The sequence below is a fragment of the Astatotilapia calliptera genome, chromosome 18, assembly GCF_900246225.1.
Source record: "Astatotilapia calliptera chromosome 18, fAstCal1.2, whole genome shotgun sequence".
Taxonomy (NCBI): Eukaryota; Metazoa; Chordata; class Actinopteri; order Cichliformes; family Cichlidae; genus Astatotilapia; species Astatotilapia calliptera.
Genome location: NC_039319.1, coordinates 21,942,906 through 21,964,023, shown reverse-complemented (window position 1 = coordinate 21,964,023; position 21,118 = coordinate 21,942,906). Strand labels below are relative to the sequence as shown.

Below are 21,118 nucleotides of genomic sequence, written 5' to 3'. Positions count from 1 at the left end.
TCTGTGGGTGCTGTTGTAACACTGGCTTATGGCTCAAAGGCCACAACCAATGTCCAGTATTGCAAGTTCTAGTTTCTATTTTACGTGGGATAACAGAGAAGTGTGAATGCAGTTTGACTGGTGCGTGCGTGTGTGTGTGTGCGCGCGCGTGTGTGTGTGCGTGCGTGTGTGTGTGGTGCAGTGAAGCGAGTGGCTTTGCGCTGGCCGTTTTTATTCTCTCTGTGTTTCCCCGTTCTCTCTCTCCCCTCTCACGTCATTGTGTTCTGCATCAACCCCCTTCCATCCCTCAGAGCTTCGAGAAGGTTGGTGCGCTCTTTCTTTTCTTTTGTTACTCCTTTGTTTCAGAAAGCTTCACTTATTGAAACAGAGGGAAACAAAAAAAGACGACAAAAAACAAACAAACCACAGTATGAGTTAAAGGACAGCGGAGTAGATTTGAAGTGAAATGATTCAAACCTGTATCCAAAATGATGAGAGTAAAGCTGCTGCGATGATGAAGCGGTCTGCCTACGCAGCAGAGTGCATTGACTGCATTGTGAGGCCTTGTGTGCAGAACCCTTGGTATTGCCTTCACTCCCCGATCAATGTTTTCTGCATGGTATGATCTTGTTGTCATGGAGACCCAAGAATTGGAAGATTAAAAAGAGGCAATGTTTGCATGGAAGGAGTGAGAGAGAAAGAGAAAGGAGCACCGCTTGCATGTGTGTTGACTGACGGACTGACACCAGAGCATGGCACAGTGTGTTATCACGCTTATTGATATGCTCAGATTGTGATCTGATTGAACTTGCTGTCTTGTCATGTCTTGCTACTGTTTTTTTGTGTGTGTATGTTTTTTTTTAATTCTTTTCCCCTTTGTACCATCTTGTTTGGCGGTTTGTCTTTGTTCCCATGTCATCACATCTGCTCCAGTGCTGCACTTGTTGAGTGGAAGTCTTGCACTTGCTTGTGTATGCCCCCTTGTTCTGCAGTTTTACGTTCGGTTTGTCAGACGAGAATCACTCACTGGTATAAATTCATGACGCAAACTCAAAATGGCAAGAGGACGGGTCACGTGACTGATGATGGACACTAGTGTTGAAACTAACATTAACGTTGGCTAAATTATCCGGAACCACTGCACTACAGTTCAGAATACACGTGTTACGATGGAGCATCATAGACTGTACATAAAAGATGGATTGTGAGCAATAATTTTTTGTTTGCTTTCTTTTTTTTCCTTTGGAGCCAGAAGTTACCATGTTTAGATGAAAAGGTGGATGCGCATTAGCAAGACCGATTAGCAAGATGCATCCACCGAGATGCATCTCTTTAGGATACTGTGTTAACCATTCAGAAAGCCATTTTATTTGTCAGACAATTGCATTAATATCATGTCCATAAGCCATAACATTAGAGACACTTCAAGACAGCTAGCCGCAGAGCCTCCTCTGCTGGCACACACGTCTGTCTGCCCCACTCCTAATAATAACACCCAGCATTGCTGCTTGTGTTACATACTCAAGCATAATATGAAAAATAGGATGCCTTGCTTTAGACATTATAGAATACTTAAATTAGCTACACCTCAACCAAGTTCATTTGATTTGTATTTTCCACAGCTATGAGACAAAAGACATAAGGTTTACAAGGTTACAGGTTTTATTTATTTGTTTATTTGTTTATTTTTTCCCCTTTTCCACCTGTGTGCTTTAAATATTCATACTAATGCTGCACATTTTCTACAGGTAGCCTCTGAAGGTTTATTATACAGTAATAAGTAAAATAAGCTCTCTTTAATGGACTGTTATACAGTCTAGGCCATGTCTTACCTTGCTTGACTCTCCACCAAACACTGTGATACGTCTTTGTTGACTGACATTTGAAATTAATTATATCCATTCTCAATCTTAGATATTGAGAGGGGTATTAATGATTCTCTCTTATTACAGTGGTTAATGAAAGCTGTGTCCTTGAGACAGACAAGATGGTGCTGAGTAAATGTCAGCTATATAGCGATGCTGAGATTCAGCGGTAATCCTTATGGCTGTGCCAAGGTCTCCCCAGCCCGTAGCCTCCAGACTCCCTGCAGAGAACAGGACTAATGATAGCTCCACTAATAAAGAGCGAAGCTCCTGGCTCGTACAAACTGTATAGAAAATGGTGGGGAATCATGCGTCCTGGCTCGATTAACTTTAAGCTAGAGGCTCTGTGAGCACAAAAAGGATTATCCCTTGTTATGAGCTCACTTTATTGTAAAGTACTCACCTTTGGCTCCCCAGTGGATTCTTCAGTCGTCGTCTGTGTTCACGACCGGTATTTTTAGAACTACTCCACCGCTTGATGTAGGAGATTACCGAACAGTCATCTTGAGTCTTTACTTTCATCCTTAAACTTAAAGCATTATCAAATTAGCCCACATGCTTACATTGACATCTTTTATTTATTCTTGCTGTGTTGACAGATACATGCCCGTGTGGCTTAAACTGACGTTTTGGTCCTGCTGCATTGCACCTGCTTTGTCTTGTGCATGGAGCTGTCATGGATGCAGTCTGTGTGCGTGTCTCTCCAGCATGCTCAGATGAGGAGATGCCTGCCCAATCATGTCTGTTTTCTAACAGATCTACCTGTTTTTGTCTCTTTGTCTCTTTCTTGTCTTTAACTTCTGTATCCAATTCTGGGTATATTTTTAAGTTTGATTTTTTTTTATTGCTTTGGTTTGTTTTTCCAAGTTGCTTTGAACTTTGTTATTCGTGAAATGACCACAACTATTTACTTTTTTTTTTAATTTCTTGAAATCATGCAAAAATGTTAACTTCTATCCAATTGTCTCTAGATGCTTTGAGTAGGGGGGATGTGGCCCACGAAGATTCCCAGTAATGATGTCACTCATTAAGGAGTGGAGGTTATGCAGCAAATTTATCAATATTTATGTATTCATTCAAGTATTTAATTTGACATTTTCTTTCATATAGCGTTAGATTTATTGCTGGATTTGCAAGTAATTGAGAAAAAAAAGACTAGACTCTTATTGTTTTGCTACTGTAGGGATATCTTCTTTTATTCGTAATCTTTTTTAAACTGTCTATTTTTAGGGCTTGTGTTGTTTATCGCACATATAAGCTTTCTAGTTTTGAGTTTAGTTTCAACAATGTTTCTGCTCTTTGTCTGCCTTCCCTTTCATTCTCTCCTTTCATCCAGAGATGTTTGTCCGTTACTCTTTTTGTCTCTTTCTGTTTCCTGTGTTTTTGACCCACGGGTATCCTCTTCTTCTCTGTTCTTTCAACATCCGTTCTCTTCAAGTCCTTTTCTCTCTGTCTCTCTCTCTTTCTCTCTCTCTCCCTCTTCTCTTACTTTTGAAGCACCTTCTTTCTGAATGGGCCTGACTCTGGTATACAGCCGTGTTTTAAAATAGATCCATGTGTTTTCTTCTTCCTCGCTCCTCTTTTCTTCCCCCTTTTCCCTCCTTCCCCACGAACCCTCTTCTAATCCTCTCTCCCCTGTCTTTTCCCCTCCTTTCCCATCCCCTCCTTTTTTCTCTTCTCCTTCTTCTCCTTCTGCATTCTGTCTGCACCCTGATGTGTAGGAGCGACAGACACATGTACATAAGTTTATTAACTTATAAACATGCACATACTACCTCACATATCTCTCTTTTTGCTCGCACTCGTTCTTTCCCGTTCTGCCTCGTTCTCTCATGCTGTCTTGGTGTTCTTTACTTAAATGTGTCCGATGATCACTTTGTAAATGCCACAACACCTTTTTAGAACCCTTGATCCACTCCTGTCCACATTTCCTATTCATTTGACTACACACTGTATCAGTTTTGAATCCTATGTATTGTACAGTATGTTGTTGTACAATGTGGCTGTCCTTTGCTACATTGCGTTTCATTGTCTGGAAGAGAAGCAGAGCTGCCTCTCTCTCTCTCTCTCTCTCTCTCTCTCCCTCCCTCTCGCTCTTTTTCTTTGTCTCTCTGTCTTTTTCTTTTCTGTCCTTCGATCTGTCCCTCCCGTGTCTCTGCTCTTATCTTGCTTCTCTCTGTCCCCCCTCTCAGTCCACAGTTCTTCGTTCTCTTCTTTGTGTTTCTCCACCATTTTATCCCTCTTGAGTCGCCCAGGCATGCAAGTGACCTATGAGTTCAGTCTCTCGATGCATCTCTCCCCTAATGTGTAGTCAACCGAGCTCTGACAGATGCAGTATTGGATATAACTTGCCACTTTGCTTGTTCTTCTCATGGGGACACAAATAGCAGGCAGGGCCTATTGATTGGCCCCCATGATGCATATACTCTCTAAAAGGAGCCCATCTACCGCACAGGCACCTCAAGGCACGGCAATCTGAATGAAGAAAAGTTTTTTCCCTCATAAGTTACTGCTAAAGTTTAGCCTGCTTAGTCACTGCTTCGAGGTGGTGTTTTATTAATAATTCTGCATAAATCTGCTTCCTGCATAAATTGATAACCCGTAAAAAAAAAAAAAAACCCGCTGTTGTCGTTTTTTGGGTTTTGGTTTTTTACGAAAGAGAAACTGACTATAGGTGTCATGTCCTGGATGAAATGATACTCAAGAGTTTGTCACTTTATTATTTTGAGAAGGCAGCTCACTCTGAGTGGTTGAGCTCAGCACAAGATTTGTGTCTTTTTGTTGGATTCATCAGTGCCATAAAGTAATTGGGACTAAACTTGAAATATCCCTATGTAATTTTCTGTAAAAACCCTGAAGTTCATTCTCCCCCTTCCTGTTACCTCTCCTCTCCTTCTCTCTCTCTTTCTTTTTTATCTTTCTCGCCCTCTCTCTCTCTCTCTTTCTCTCTCTCAATCTCTATCTCGCTCTCTGCCTCGCTCTTTTTCTTCTCATTCTCTCCCCCCTTTACTCCCTTGCCCCCTCCTCCTTCTTTCTCTCCACCTTTCTCCTTCTCACTCCCTTCCCCACTTTTCTCCTTCCCCTTCCTTAACCCCTCTCCCCCACCCCCGTCCCACTTCCTTTCTCCCCTCCCGACTCTCCTCCTTTCCCAGTGCGCCGCGTGCCCCCTCGTTTCTCCATCCTCCCTTCCAACCACGAGATCATGCCAGGAGGGAGCATCAACATCACCTGCGTGGCTGTGGGTTCACCCATGCCTTATGTCAAGTGGATGCTGGGTAACGAGGACCTGACTCCCGAGGATGAAATGCCGATTGGACGGAACGTGCTGGAGCTCAATAGTGTCCGCGAGTCTGCAAACTACACCTGTGTGGCAATGAGTAGCCTGGGTATCATTGAGGCCAGCGCTCAGGTCTTAGTGAAGAGTAAGGGCCCCGGCAACCTTTAGATGCCTAAGAATGTTTTTAATTTTAGCCTGAGAAAGTAGAAAAGTTCAGCTGTCTTCTCATATGTACTCAGCAGGGTTCTGGCATCCCTTGTAGGTGAAAGTGTAGCAATTTAAATAGTATAACGTAGCATCCTTAATTTATTAATCAGTGTATTTCAGGTTAAATGTTACTGTCACTGGACACTGCAAGTACCACTAAAGAAATGCAGTTTAGCAGGTTGAATCTAAATGTAATATATGTTAAACAAAGCAACATTTATACTGTAAAAGAATCAAGTATTTCCACTAAATATAAAATGTAATTTCAACACTGAGACCAAGAGAGTATTTTTCTTTTTTCAAACGTTTAAATCACCTGCTGCCACTCTAATCCCCAGCTTTACCAAAGCCTCCCGGCACGCCCATTGTCACCGAGACCACAGCCACCAGTGTGACCATCACATGGGACTCTGGCAACCCCGACCCCGTCTCCTACTACATCATTCAGTACCGAGCCAAAGGGCCCGACAGCAAGTATGAGACAGTGGACAGCATCACCACCACCCGCTACAGCATCGGGGGGCTCTACCCCAACACAGAGTACGAAATCAGAGTTTCAGCCTATAATACCATCGGCCAGGGGCCCCCGTCCGCTCGCGTGGAGGCTCGTACGGGAGAGCAAGCCCCCGCCAGCCCGCCGCGAAACGTCCAAGCTCACATTATCTCTGAGAACACTGTGATGGTCCGCTGGGAAGAACCGGAAGAGCCCAATGGACAGGTGAGATGAGGATTGGAACAGCCCTGTTTGATCTGTTATCAGTAGAGGAAAACACACATTTTTACATTTCCTTTTATCTGCTGGCATGCTTCTCCAGCTGTCAACCTGAAAAATGTTCTCAAAAGGGTGGTGAATGCCTGCACCGAGACCTCAGATACCCAGCAGAAAAAGTCCTTCATTTTTGTGCTTTGTGTTCTGTAACAGAGAGGACGGACCGATGGATGGATGGATGGATGGATGGATGGATGGATGGATGGATGGATGGATAGATAGATAGATAGATAGATAGATAGATAGATAGATAGATAGATAGATAGATAGATAGATAGATAGATAGATAGATGTCTCCCTGTGCTCTTCTCTCTAAAGAAGGAAAGGGTAATTGGACAGTCCTCTCTAAGTCTCTAAGTACAGAGCGCTCCCTCCAGAGGCCTGTTTCCTTTTTCAAGCCTACCAACCTGCACCGTAGGTCCATAAAAGTACAAGACTGAAACTGAGTGCATATGAGGATTATGGATATTAAAGAGTAATAACAGGAGAGCTATACTTTGTACTACCCATAAACTAATCCCACAGACGAGGAATATCGTGATCACATTTTAAATGCTACAATCTGATGGCATCCACAGTATTATTTATTTATTTTATTGAAGCTTTATCAGGACGAAATGTAAAACTGCACCTTATGACAGTGACCTCTAGGAAACAGTAATCTGTTGGACCATCTGGCCTGAAGTCAAACAATAATTCAGACACGATGACCTTGGCTGCCGTAAATTCTTGTTGTGTTAAAAGATGGCATTATGGATTACCCCGGTTGTAGGACAGTGGGATTAGGTGAAAGTCACGTAATGCATCCCAGTCCCCGATGACCTTAAAATCCAGTCCCAATCAAAACAAACTTGTCCGCACGATTCACTGGGTGGCTTTCCTTTTGCTATGTTTTGTAGGTGAAAGGCTATCGTGTGTACTACACCATGGATCCGTCCCGGCCTATAAACGAGTGGCAGATTCATAACGTCCAGGATAGTGTGCTCACTACCATTCAGAACCTGGTAACCTCAGAGACCTACACCATCCAGGTCCTCGCCTTCACCTCCGTTGGGGACGGACCCTTCTCAGACCCCGTCCACGTTAAAGTCTTGCGTGGAGGTTAGTGCGCGACCGTGCATCGACATAATCATCGGTAGACGTTCGTGAAAGAGAATAAATTTAGCCCGCATGCTAGTGCATTGATAACGGCTAAGTAGCCATTTGCATTTACTTATGTGTGGATGAGTAATGGTTATTTTTTCAGACGAGCATGTGCAGCAGAGCACAAATGAGTAAGTACTCGTGATTATGTGCAAGTATACAAACCGCTCAGGAGCTTATTCGAGGAGCTTATGTAAAGTTTGAGTAGCAAGCCACTGTGAAAGTTTGACCTGTCAGAACATATGACTTCTTCAAAGTGAATAAATTCTACCAGCCGGGACCGAAGTGTGGAGATTTATGTGAAGGAAACAGGGATTAACAGCGAGAAATATCCCTCATGCCCCGGTGCTGATTGTGTCACCGTGACAGCTCCTGAGAAGCTGCTAGGTTTATATGATGGGAGGTGAAAAGAGATGACAAAATAAAAAAAACTGCGACGGTATTGCTGGTTAAATTTCTGTGGCACTTTTACTTCTGCTCCACTTTTAGTCTCTAACAGTTTCTGACACATAAAGAAATGAAAGTATATGTAAGAATCTGATTTATGATTAGATGTTTAAGGGTTAGTACTTAAATGATTAGTAATTAGGTTGGGTTTAAGTACATTTTTTAAAACCTTTGTCTAAATTGAAGTCTTTCTAGCACAATTACCAATAATAATGATGAATACATTATCAAAAAAATATTCATTGCATTTGAATGACTCAATGAAACAGAGTTATACATATAATAAATAATCTTTATGAATAGTGCAAAGCCAAGTATTAGTACTGCTGTAAGCCAAGGTCTTATTTGAGTGTGTTTTGTCCTGTTCCCTGCAGTCCCTGGCCAGCCAAGCAAGTTTAAAGTGGGTAAAGTGACAGACACGAGCATAGAGCTGACCTGGGAGCCTGTCCACAACAAAGAGAAAATCGTCAACTATGAGCTCCTCTACAAACCTGTCAAGTTTGGCAGCTTGGTAAGACCTCTTAGTCTGTTTTTTTAATAAATCCACCTGCTGAGTGGATTTCTTATCAAGACAAAGGCTTGAAAGGGAGATAAAAGAAGATTTTTTAAAAGATTAACCCCAAAGTCCTGCACCCTTGTGTCTAGTGGTCGCACTCTCGGTCAACTTCTCTTCTCCAGCTCTTCTCTAATGTCTCTCTTTTTACTCTTCTCATCTCCCCCCCTCCCTCATCGTCGCACCTCTCTGCTCCCCTCTCTTCTCTCTCACAGGAGAAGCTGACCTTCGGGCCCAGGAATTCTTACACTGTGGAGGGTCTCAAAGCGAACACCGAGTACTCCTTCTCCCTGGCTGCCATCTCAAGCAAAGGCATCGGCGCTTTCACTAACGAACTGGTGCAGAGGACATCACAAGCCAGTACGTCTCGACTGAGCCGGATTCACACAGTGTTCCTGCACACACCAACGCATATCCCACAAATTCAAATTCTATTGTGTTTATTTATTTATTTATTTAATGTATTGTGCCGCGAATATCTTGGAAACATTTTGTCCTCCAAACGCTCTCACACACAGCTCGTAGCGGTACATTTCCCTCAGCTCCCGGCCTGGTAAAACCTGGAAGCCGTCTCTGCATCTCTCCATGTGTCTCGTTTATCAACCCATACGTCCAGCCCCACCCCCTCCTCCAACCCATCCATCTCTGTTTGACCGTGCCTTTCTTCCACCCCTCAGCCTCTCTCTTTCTCGCACAGCCAAAACATCATGACAGATGGAGATGGAGCACCGATTAATGTTTCACTCTTCCTTTCCTTTGCCCTCTTTTCACTCTTTCCACTCTATCAGTGTCTAATGTCTTTGAAAGGGTGCAACTGTCTGCCACTTATTGGCTAGCAGCCAGTGGTCAGGAGCATTAAAGGATGGCGGGTAGCCTGCTATGTTGACAGGTAAGTGCTGGCCAGTCTGTATTTTACCCACGCTGAGCTTAGATTCTCTCCCTTGTCTCCTTTTCTCTGATTTCTTTGGGTTTTTTTCTATTTTTGTGCAATCACTCTTAGCCAATAAGAGTTAAATGAGTTCCACCATTTTGTTCTGACACCAAGTTATTTCATATCTGCTCTCAAGAAAGGATAACAGAAAAATGGTACAAGGAAAAGAATTTATAAAGTCGATATGAAAAGCCCCGCAGTTCACCGCGCCGTTTTCCTTTAAGTGGTAAGTACTTGCAGTCACCCATCAGACTGCGTTTAGTGGGGTTCTCTTCTCTCTTTACTCCCAAACGGAAAGAGTAACCAAGGTTGTGTACCAGAGGATGTTGGGGGGGGGTGATATTTGGAAAAAGGGAAGGTGCTAGATAAGCAGACTATTTCATGCAGCAGAATTCATTTCCCAGGGAGGTTATGTGCGCTTTCTTATCGCCAAGCTTTGGTGCACATCTAGATTGTCCCCCGAGGCCAACAGAACAGTGGCTGTATGGCTGAGTGGATAGATACTTGAACCTGTCAGCCATGACTATTACACTCCCACACACACACGCACAAGCCTGGACCTCGGACATGCCCGCCTTTGTTTGTGTGTGTGTGTGTCTTACTTAAATGACATTATATTGGTTGAGCTATATCTGTGATTCGTAAATCTGTGGTGTCTTTTCGTGATTTCTGTTTCTGCACTCATGTCTGTGACAGTAAATATCCAAGCCTCTGTCTGATTCAGTGTCTGCAATTCATCATTCTAGCTTGACTTTCAATTTCCTGTCTTAGCTCCTTTTTTCCCCTCCGGGATCTCAGATTTTGTTTTGTGTTTTTTTTTTTCTTTTGTTTTTTTCTCCTTTACCTGCCTCCTAAATCCTTTCAGCACCGTATGAGATCTGGTTTAGTGGGTTTTTTTTTTTTTTTTTTATCTCCTGCTGCGATGTGTAAGACCTTTCTCTAGTCAGCCACAGTGAAAAATCTCACACCACCCTACCGTCTTGAGGACTCGAGGATTAGCCGGCTGGTCATGTGAAATGTATACATGTGTCTGTGCTGTCGTGCAGCTAGCTGTGCATCCCCATTTTTTTTGAAAGAGAACAGACATTTATCTGTTTTTCATTCATAAATCTCGAGCCTTTTTTGGCACTACCTATAGCCAGGGGATAAGATATAATCATTGACTGCTGGATGCACATTCTCCTTGGGTATAATTAAGTTGTCCACTTAGGGTCGATACTCTTGTCTCTGGTTTATTTCATTAGGCTCTCAGACTAACATTATGCTTTTACATTATGTGGTTGCTCCCCCTTTTTTTGCCCAATTCAGGTTTGTCCCAGTGTTATCTCTTTCAGTTCAGTTTACCTTAGTTTCTCATTGTTTCCTTTTTTATCCTTATCTCCTGTCCTTTTGCTTGTATTTTCCCTTCTCCCGGGTCATCTCTCCTAAACTCTTTGCCAATTGCCCTGCTTGCCCTTTGTCCAATCAGAGCCCTCAGCCGCACCAGAGGGTGTGTCCTGCGAGAGTGCCAGCTCCACCTCGCTGAGAGTAAGTTGGGGGCCTCCTCCAATGGAGGGCCAGAATGGCGAGTTGGCAGGTTATGAGCTGAGATACCAGAAAGTTTCTGGGGCAGGAGGTGGAGGTCTGGGTCCGGAGGTGAAAGACCTTCCTATCCCGGCCCAGCAGGGGCAGACAGTGGTAGAGGGGCTGGAGAAATGGAGTTGGTACAACATCACTATTGCAGCCTCCACCGCAGAGGGGACTGGACCCAGCAGCCCTGCTGTGCTCTGCAGAACAGACGAGGACGGTGAGCGTGAGAGCCGCAGATCAGACCTAAACGTTATTGACTGCTAAGTTGATTATTTACTGGCTAGAACTTTGGTCACTTAATTAATTCCACACGTGTGCTCAGTTCCCGGCGCAGCCCCTCGTCAGGTGGATGTCCAGCCGCTGAACTCCTCGGCTCTCCGAGTCACGTGGCGCCCAGTGTTGCCACGGTTACGGCAAGGCCAGATCCGTGGCTACCAGGTGCATTTCAGCCAGGCAGAGAGCGGTGAATCACGCAACCTTCCCCGGATCAAAGACCTCTTATTGGACGAGTCTCAGGTGACAGCATAGCTAAATATATAAATGATTAAATGGTGTTCATTTGTTATATTCATCCTCCCTTTCTCCTCCGCTCCTTTGACTCACTCCTTCTCTCATCCGTCTCGGCTGCCTGTGGGGTGTGTCTCGTCTGTGGGATAAGATGGAGGAGGATGACGCGACTCAATATGTGAGTGCAGACTACCCGTCCTCTTCTCATTATAAATGAACCAATTATTAATGCATACAGCGCTATGCTGCTAATAGACCACAGATTTAATTATCAACTCTTATGTAAGTTTTCTTCTTTTCTTTTTTTTTTTGCTGATGCACAGTTCTTCCCCAAAAAAGGGGAATAAATCAATAAATAGTGTCTTTTTTTTTTCTAAGATTGAAAGGAGTGAGTTTGCAGTATTTGATGGTGGTATTTTGTGTTTTCTCCCGCAGGAGCTGATTTTAGGAGATCTGAAAGCAGAGACTTTGTACTCTGTCTCTGTGGCAGCATACACCACCAAAGGGGATGGAGCACACAGCAAAGCCAAGCTGGTGCAGACCCCGGGGATTGGTAAGCATATGTCAAGTATACATTTCAGTGCCCCAGATTTAGTAGCATACTCAAGAATTGATCGTACAGTAAGCTGCGCCAGGAGATGGCAATAAATAAGCCGACAATCAATTCTAATTCTTCTGTATTTGCGTGATATATGTTTATCTCTATTCATTTTCTTTTTTTCTGCTGCCTACGCTGTTGTCTGCAGTGCCTGGTCCCCCCTCCCTTTGGGTGCGTCTGGGATCGAGCCCGTCAGTTGTGGTGCGGTGGGCTCCTCCGCTGGAATGCTCTGATAGCCGGGGGGCCCCGGTGGAAATCCAGGGCTACCGCCTACAGTTTGGCCTGAAGAATAGCTCTTTAGACACCACGGTGGATTTCACAAATCGTGAGAGAAACTTCACTGCGAGAGACCTCTCCCCAGGCTCCTCCTACATCTTTGTGCTCGCCGCAAAGAGCCGAGCAGGCTATGGAGATGTAGTCCAGCAGGAAATAACAGTCCCTATTTTTCCTCCCGTGGGATACCCCAAAATATCTGACTTTGTTAATGTCACTTGCTGCTCCCTGCAGTTGTCCTGGCTGCCCCCAACCCCAGAGGAGAGCAACGGTGTGATTACAGAGTACACTCTAGCCTACAAAGAGGCTGCACACACCCAACCCTCTGCTGACCCTGGCCCCTCCGCTTTTCCAACCCCCTTTGCTCGTCCACGGCTGATAGCGCTACCAGCAAGTGAGTCGAGCTACACCATCCTGGGCCTCAATCACAGCAAAGCTTACGAGGTGCAGCTCAGAGCCCACAACAAGGCAGGGCCGGGCCCCTTCAGCCCACTACTGGTGCACCTCACCCTGTCCTTGGAAACAGGTAGGGCTGGCCTCCGGCCTCAGGAACACCTTTCTAAGCGCTGGTTCAACTTCACATCTCCCCTTACTGTGGATTTCACTCCAAAAACACTAAACTTAATGAAGTCTGGGCCAGTTCTTACAGGTCTGCCTCTCACCAGTGCACCTCAGAGAGGATGAGAACTGCAAAGTGCGGGACACAACTACTCTCCCCAATCTCCTCCACTCACTCACTTATACCTTCATCACCTACCCTTCACCACCAATGGAAGCAGGCTGAATGTTAATGGATGTTTGCTTCAAGAGCACTGCTTATCACAAACCCTCAGGTAAAAGTCAATACAGGGCTCGGATATACAGTATCTAATAGCGAAGGTAAGTGTTCGGTCTGATTTGAAGCGAAAACCGGCGTCTGGCGCTGTATCTGCAGGTAAGCTTTTTTTATCTGATAGACCTTCACTACCACCTTTTCCAAAGGCTTTGCTGAAGTCTGAGTCTAACAAACACAACCTTACACTCTAACAACGTGGCATGTCACATTTCTGCAGCCAGTCTGTCTCTTACTTGTACTTATTACTCTTGCCATCCACTTTCCTCATCACCTGCCTATCCTCCTAACCATCATGTCTTTCCCCCTCCTCATCAACTGACCGGGCTGTTCTCCATTTTTACAGGTCGAGAAAAGCAGAGGACGCCGCGATTTTAATAAAACGCTTCATCACGAGTGACTCTCTGCCTGTTTGTTTCTTCACTTCCCAGATGTGCCGAGGAATTTTTCGGTCAATCTGGCCACTGAGACCAGCGTTCTTCTTACCTGGGAGTTTCCAGAGACTAGCAACCCCTATCGCTTTACTGTATGTTGAATGGCACGTGCAGTGCCTCATTGTGTTACGTAAAACTCTAATGTTTTAACATCTGTGGGATCCTTAAGATTATAATACTCAGCTTTATTTGGGTCAAGTTTTTGGAAATTATAGAGTGCATTTTAAATAGCAAGAGTTAATTACAGATCAGCACATTGTAGGACAAACAACATCTCAGACATGCAGAAAAAATGTATGACAGGAAAGAGGATAGAAACTATTTAAATAAAGCGTGAAATACTGAGTAACACAGATCTAATAAAAATGTATAAAATTAATATATAAAAAGAACACAAATAAAAAGCAAAACAGGCAATATTTTTTTAAATCCAAGATTGATCAAATAAAAAATGTGAAATTTAAAAACACTTATGAGCTGCTGACTCATTTTTAAAATATTTTTAGCATGCATGACCCCGACACAATAATACACCCACAGATCTACCCACAGGCATTCATGTGGAATTTCTCTGGACTATGAGAAGTTCAATTAAACTGAGCATTTACTGAATATAGCAAAATCCATCTACCAGCACTTTAAAGTGCACTTATTATCTCATTTATTGAATCCAGAAAAGAGGTTTACTGGGATTATATCCCTTGCTAATAACTGACTAGGTTTACTAACTCCTAGTTTACACTGGTCCTGGCTAAGAATAGTTTAGCACACATTCCTCCAATAAAACGTCAGAAAGGGCATCTGGTATAAAAAAAATTAAAAAAAACTAAATCTGCCGAAGTGAATGTGCAGAGCCCCCCGCTGTGATGACCCCTTGGGAGCAGCTGAACGGAATTTTAGTTCAAACTCTCAAACAAACCCATCAAAAAACTTTATTCAGGGCATTTTACAAATGTTCCTTAATTTAGTTCTATAGCATTAAATGACTATTTAAACAGCACACAACATAAAGATTAGCTTCACCAACTCTTTCCCACCCTTCAGGTTGAATATAACCGTCAGAAAATGGAGGTGGACGCTCGCTTGAGAAAGGCAGTCATCCCAAACCTTCAGCCTAACACGAGCTACGACTTTAAAATCACTGCTCCTGAGGGGAACCCTGGAGGCCTTCGCCATCGCATCTCTGCTAAGACATCCCCAACGATCACCATCCGCCGCCCTGAGATCGACCGCACTCGTGACTCCGAGACCACCGTGACGCTTATCTTGCCATCACTGGAGAATCGCAGTCCCATCAAGTAAGGCTGAAAGACTGAGCCTTAGATGCTCTTACAGGCCTTGAAAACGTTGTCATGTCATATAGGGGTGACAGTCATCTGACTTGCTGTGTTCAAGTCTGGTGATTACAGTCACGGTAACAGTATGGGGCACTGATGATAACAGTACATGACTGCTCTAAAGTGAAAATAGTTACAGACAGTTTGCTATTGTGCAACTGCAGCTGTTGTTATGTTGTTTGTCCTCTTGCACTCCTACAGGAATATTTATGTTGTTGTGGTTCCGCTGCGAAGGCCCCGCGGCGTCATCAGACACCTCAAGAGTCCAGACGAAATGGACCTAGAGGAGGTGAGAACCACAACAATAACAGCACCCACTGATGTCTGAGCCTGCGAGGAGGAAAAGACCTATAAACACACACAATCCTATCTCTGAGAACTCCTGGCAACGCTTACCCTTTTTAATTCAATATCAGTCTTTAAACATTAGTCACAGTTATTGGAGCGGCTTATTTTGCTTGTCTGTGTCTTTTCTCTCTTTCTCTTTCTTTCTTTTAGCTGTTAAAAGACATCAGTCAAAGGCAGAAGGATACTCGACAGCAGAAGCAGGTGGACTTGCGCCGGGCTTACATCACAGCCCGTTTCACACCTGCCATCCTGCCGGCTTTCTTCACCCTGGGGGACCAGCTGGACTATGGCGGCTTTGAGAACCGAGCTCTAGAGCCAGGGCAGGAGTACGTCTTCTTCATTCTGGCTGAGCTGAACTCCACATCCGGGGTATGAAAGACACTACTTTACATGTCTTTTCCCTGTTTGTTTTTTTTAAACTGCTCCCACATTCCAGGCTGTCCGCGTTTCTCTCCTGCAGGCTGTCACTATACATTGTAATCAATACGGCCGAGCTGCTAAAACAATAAAATGCCCATCAGTCAAAGTGTTGTAAGCAAAAGGCAATAACCCTCACATACTTCCATCACCACTGCTAATAAAGAGTGAGTGTACCCGCTGTGGCAGTGGAAGAAATATTGCCTCATGCACCCCTGCTATGTATGTGCATTCAAACTGGAATAGACATAAATATACAACTTAAAATTAGACTAGGGTCTTTATATTAGATTTTTTTCATTATTGGATCCCTTCTAGCTCAGGGGATGCTCTTCCAAACTTCTGCAGAACTAATAAAAAGCAACAGTTCGAGCAACAGTAAGGTTAGGTACATTTTTTTGAGCTACTGTCTAAAATGCTGAGGAAAAATAAAGGCACAAATGCCTGCACATTATATGACTGATCACAATTATACGGACATGTTTTCAGTCTAATGCAATCCACTGCAACAGCTCAGCAATAATGCAAACACTGACCCTGTTTTACTTTTGCAAAAAAAAATGAAAAACCTGAGGGAGAAAACAAACGATTCGACTCTACACTTACTTCTCTGTGTCATAGTCTTTAGAATGACATGACAAAAAGAGCAAGAGAATGAAGGCCGATAAATAAATATTTGCCAAAATACATCAAAAGAGTGTTAAATAAATTTTAAAAATAACCAGTCTTATCATCGGTATTTTCACTACGGGAGCAGGATGGATGAGAAGCAGTATTTTGAATGGCACAAATCAAACAGAGATGCATTGGAGTGAAGATCTCACTCAGCCTGAAGAATGTGGGGATTTGTTGTGAGGAAACACCAGGCTCAGGTTTTCAGGTTCTCTCCAGTTTTCCTGGTGATCCTAATCCACACCTGCTGCAGTAATCCACAGAGATAGAGAGTGCATCAAATTGGAATTTAGTCTCAGGTGTTCACGGTAGACCAAAGTAAAACACAAAAAAATAAAATGCCCTTTTTTGTCACTGTCTGTCCACAATTTTGTGATCATCTTCTTCTGTGGTGTTTTTTCGTTTACGTTTTTTTTTACAGAAGATGTACGTGGCCAGCCCGTACACAGACCGCGTGATTGCCCCGGACTCAGACCCGCAGCCATTCGATGCAGGTGACGGTCTGATCTGGGTGGTTGGACCAGTCCTGGCTGTAGTCTTCATCATCTGCATCGTTATCGCCATCCTCCTGTACAAAAAGTGAGTGGGATGGACTTCATAAAAATAAAATGTCAAATTTTCCAACCATGACGCTAACTCACACTCTTGGTCACACTGGGTAAATGCCACAGCAGCTTTGATTATGACTCTTCAAGGATAAGACTGACTTTAGTCAAAACTTTTCACAATGACATCAAACTCCATGAAATGCGCAGAAATCTTTTCATGTGTTTCAGCCTCGCTGTTTGTGAATATTCATTCTAACTGAATATGTCAATCTTTGAAGATGTCCCACACATATAATACATTATATATTCAGTAGGGGTGCAACGATACACAAAATTCACGGTTCGGTTCGGTTCGATACTTTGGTGTCACGGTTCGATATTTTCTCGATACAAAATAAAATGTTCATGCATTTTTAATTGGTCATTTATTAAAATTATAAATATATATTTTAACTCAAAAGTAAGTTTTTAAATTTAACCCTAACCCTTGTGCGTGTTTTTTATTTTGACAGCGAATGCGCACCTGTGGACCACTTATGTGCAGCCCTGGTTATTTAGCTCGTCATATTGCAGCCACAGAAATTATTTTGTCCATGAAACCATAAAGCTGCACTTTCTTTTTGCCTTATAGTCTGATTTGTCATAACTTCTCCGTTTTGTGGTAAGCTTTTCTTTGGCTGTCACTTCTTCACCCTGACCTGTCTTATTTGGCTCAGCAGAACTAAAATATATATCCTGCTGCTTTTACACACGCACTCACATAAGCTCAGCGATTCTCTGCACGATCAACCTCTCACATGTTTAAGCTGCGGGAGATTTCACTTGTCATGTTTGCGTGGTAAGCTAACGATTAATAAGACAATGTCAGAGGAATTGGTGCACAAATTATCATCACTCACAGATCAGTGCTGTCGCTCTATATACACAGTTCACGCGATTGCAAAGTGAAAGCAAAAAACAAGCGCAAATTCAAATGCGATTTCAATATGTCACATATTGACAGTGGCTCACCGATGCCAATGACATAATTACCCAGCTACATTTCTGAAAGAATGCAAAAGCATTGACATATATTTTTCCTTCCTATGATAGGCCGACGGGCAGGGCAGAGATAGATTTTGGTAGCCCGACTGGAAAAATCTCTAGCCCCAGGACGTCAGGCTAGCGATTTTGCGAGCCCTGTATCTGATTGAGGAATCACTCATCTTTGGAAAAGAGAGTTTATTACAGAGAAATGGCTCTTTCCAAAATAACAGCTATACTATCCGCTTCTTCTGGGCTATATTCTCAGCAGCATATTAAACATATCAGGTCCCCATAAGGAGAATCATGTGCTAACGCTGTCTAAATGACTCGGGTAAAGTTTGTAGCATGCATGCTTGTTGTTTTTGTCTTTGCACTAGGATGATGTTGGCATAAATGTGCAGTCATATTCGTTGTGTTCCCACTAGTGCTTTCAGGTTAATCTCGTTAAAATGACCTTAACGCCACAACACGGCAAATCTCCGTTAACGAGCTACCCTTGATAGCCCGTGCATGGGGCTAGACAGCCAACACTTAACGAGCTAACTGCGCTAACACGCTAGCTCCCACCCATGTAATTGAGCATTGCGTGGCACATCCAACATACTGTTTTACTTTAGTCCATGACTCGCTTACCTTCAGGGTCATACGTCACATGAAAACCAAAATAATTCCAAACGCCAGATCTGAATGAGGGGGGGAGGTTCAATTTGCCATGTTGCAAGGAGAGCTTAACTTCTGTCTTGCTAGCTTGCCCTGCGCTCTTCCTTCTGACTATGCTGTCTGTGTGGAGCGCTCAGTGGATCTGCGCTCGACAGTGCAGCCTAGGCGGAGTAGTCGAACGCAGATTCACTGAGCGCTCCACACAGACAGCATCGTCAGAAGGAAAGTTGATAAAATAAATTACAAATGTTGTATTGTTCGATACATATGCGTACCGAACCGAAAGCACTGTATCGAACGGTTCAATATCGATACGAATATCATTGCACCCCTAATATTTAGGGACTGTTTTTTTTGGCAAATAAATATGTGTCAGCGACTATTTACAGCAACTAGAGTAAAATACATTTGTGGTTGCTAGTGAGTATTTACAGCAGCGCGATTATGCGTCAAAACTCGAGTCAAGATAAACGACGGTGCCATTACTTATCATCCATGTTCCAGCTGCGCCCGTGTGGCTCACTGATGGGTTTTAGACAGTGCAGCAACATTAAGCATACACACTCAGGTACTATGCTTATATCCTTGTTGCACCTCCTGCTGTTATACTCTTCCACGACAGCTCAACATTCACCAAATTCTCTATGAATTTGGAAATTTTGTTCATTCCTCAGACAGCCATCAAGCAGTCTGACCCTGCTGTAAGCCTGTGATATCTGCTGCAAGCCTTCAAGCATTTGAATGCTAATGCAAAATATTGATTTTCCTCTCTAACAATCTGTCCATTTCCTTCCCTTTCTTCCTCTAATTATTCCTGCCCATGCTCCCGTTTCACTGGAAGCAGCAAACCTGACAGGTAAGATTAAACCAATGTCAAGCTCTTTGTACATTTTAACCCACAGTAATTACAAGATACCAGATGCTGTACAAAGAACTTGTACAAGGACTTAAACACTGTATCTGTTAATGCTGTGTTTACGCGAATCAAGCGGCCATGCTAATGACGTGTCAGTACCGAGCCTGCTTTCCTGTCCCCGGTTTGTTTGCATGTGCTAATTGCTCTTTTGACTCACTGGTGTTTCAGCAGTAAGCGCAAAGACTCTGAACCTGGAACCAAGAGCCTTTTGAGCAACGCCGAGATGATGGCCCATCACCCGACCGATCCCGTGGAGATGAGACGCATCAACTTCCAGACTCCCGGTAGGCAGCGTGCGCCTCCACGGGCACCTGAAGAAACACTTTTTGTTCTGAACGATAAAATCTACTTTTGATTGCTCATCGTTTGAAAATGAAATATTCATGCCGGCAGTTTTATTCCTGGTAGAAACCCACAGACGAGATTGAGAAAGTTTTCCTCCTCATCACAGCCAACACATACCTGGCAGCTTCTAGTTGTTTCTGAGATCAAAATGGCTTCTACCCAGGTAGTACAGTCACTGCTTAGTCACGGCTGAGTCATCACGGTGTGACAAAATCTGATTATCTCCGCTCGCCCACAATCCACATGCCAAGCTGCAGAAAGTAGCATCAGAACAAACAGAAATGACAGAAATCTGCCTTATCAATCTTGAATGTTTAGAGCTCAGAGCGGATTCTCAGAAGTTATGCTGTGGGTTAACAGTGATCATTTGTAAAGCAATTGGCTCTCTTCTCGCCAGCATAACCAACCAAAGCCTCACTTTGAAGTAAATACACAGATTTTGCTGCTTCCCACCCCCTACCGAGCGAGATCTAACAACACAGCTGCTTCGGTCGAGGCAACGGGCCAATGAGGCTTCGCTTTCACTTCTTCCCGTTCAGTTAGCACCATCCTAATAACACATGACCTGAAGGAATTTAATCACCGCTCTCTGTGTATTTTTTGTGGTTGCAATTTATAGAAGCGTTTCGGGGTCCTTGTTGAAAAAGGTGGCGAGATGTGTCACCACAGAGAAAGGTCACCTGCCAGGATATTAAAGGGCAAATGAGAAAGATTTTTATTTAATCAATAGATAAAGGTCTAAAGTTTCTTTTTTTCCCCACATGTTCCTGGGAAGCAAAGAATCCCCCTCCCCACACACACACACTCTCACACATACAGAAGAAAGCACTTCAGAGCTTCTTTCATCATGAGAATTTTTCATGCTCGCGTGGCAGCAACCTTGACGCTCCCTCCTCGCCCACTTCTTCTCCCCTGAGATTTGTGCTTTTGAGACGCTGAAATTTGTTTCCAACAAAACCGGCCGATCCTATCTGAGGTCATTCCGGTCCCGACTTGAACGTTTTGTCGTGCTTACCTGCGGGTGCTGCAGTGCCTGCCTTTAGAGAAAAATCAGCGTTGATGTGAGCACGTGTTTGACGGCTGTAGCAGCACAGCGTGTCAAATGCTTTTCATAGTGCATCTGCGTGCATTATAAATCACCCAAACATCGAAAATGCGTTCTGGAATCTGGCATTGTGAAATCTGTTTATTGCACACAGAGTTTGTGTTAGTTTGATTTATTGTTGAAAGTGTTTGCCTTTTGAATGGGGAATAGATTGCTATAGCTTCTCTAAAGAAACGACTGTACGAGGCAGAGGTTGCTTCCTTTGTGTGCATCCGTGCGCGCGTGTGTGTGTGTGTGTGTGCGTGCGTGCGTGCACCGCCCTCCTAATTAGTGTTCTGTCTGTGTTTGTTTTCTCTGAGTCGCTGCTCCTCTGATCACAGAGAAAGCAATTTATCAAAGAAAAACAATTTACAAACAAAC

General features: G+C 43.7%; 1 protein-coding gene across 14 annotated transcripts in view; it reads left to right on the top strand.

Moving 5' to 3' along the window:
- Positions 1-21,118, top strand: part of ptprsb (protein tyrosine phosphatase receptor type Sb) — a 71,497-nt gene that overhangs the window by 37,685 nt on the left and 12,694 nt on the right. For 2 of the 14 annotated variants that reach the window (XM_026150886.1, XM_026150884.1), the window contains exons 7-25: positions 291-302; positions 3,566-3,580; positions 4,997-5,266; positions 5,667-6,046; positions 6,997-7,198; positions 8,062-8,198; positions 8,456-8,600; positions 10,640-10,957; positions 11,063-11,256; positions 11,399-11,425; positions 11,683-11,800; positions 11,994-12,644; positions 13,382-13,476; positions 14,429-14,682; positions 14,923-15,010; positions 15,220-15,438; positions 16,580-16,737; positions 19,234-19,248; positions 19,480-19,592. In XM_026150886.1, coding sequence (XP_026006671.1) covers positions 291-302; positions 3,566-3,580; positions 4,997-5,266; positions 5,667-6,046; positions 6,997-7,198; positions 8,062-8,198; positions 8,456-8,600; positions 10,640-10,957; positions 11,063-11,256; positions 11,399-11,425; positions 11,683-11,800; positions 11,994-12,644; positions 13,382-13,476; positions 14,429-14,682; positions 14,923-15,010; positions 15,220-15,438; positions 16,580-16,737; positions 19,234-19,248; positions 19,480-19,592 — 3,411 coding nt within the window. Of the gene's footprint in view, positions 1-290; positions 303-3,565; positions 3,581-4,996; positions 5,267-5,666; positions 6,047-6,996; positions 7,199-8,061; positions 8,199-8,455; positions 8,601-10,639; positions 10,958-11,062; positions 11,257-11,398; positions 11,426-11,682; positions 11,801-11,993; positions 12,645-13,381; positions 13,477-14,428; positions 14,683-14,922; positions 15,011-15,219; positions 15,439-16,579; positions 16,738-19,233; positions 19,249-19,476; positions 19,593-21,118 lie in introns of all 14 variants that reach the window. The other 12 variants (XM_026150883.1, XM_026150881.1, XM_026150889.1 and 9 more) reach the window with 10 other exon arrangements.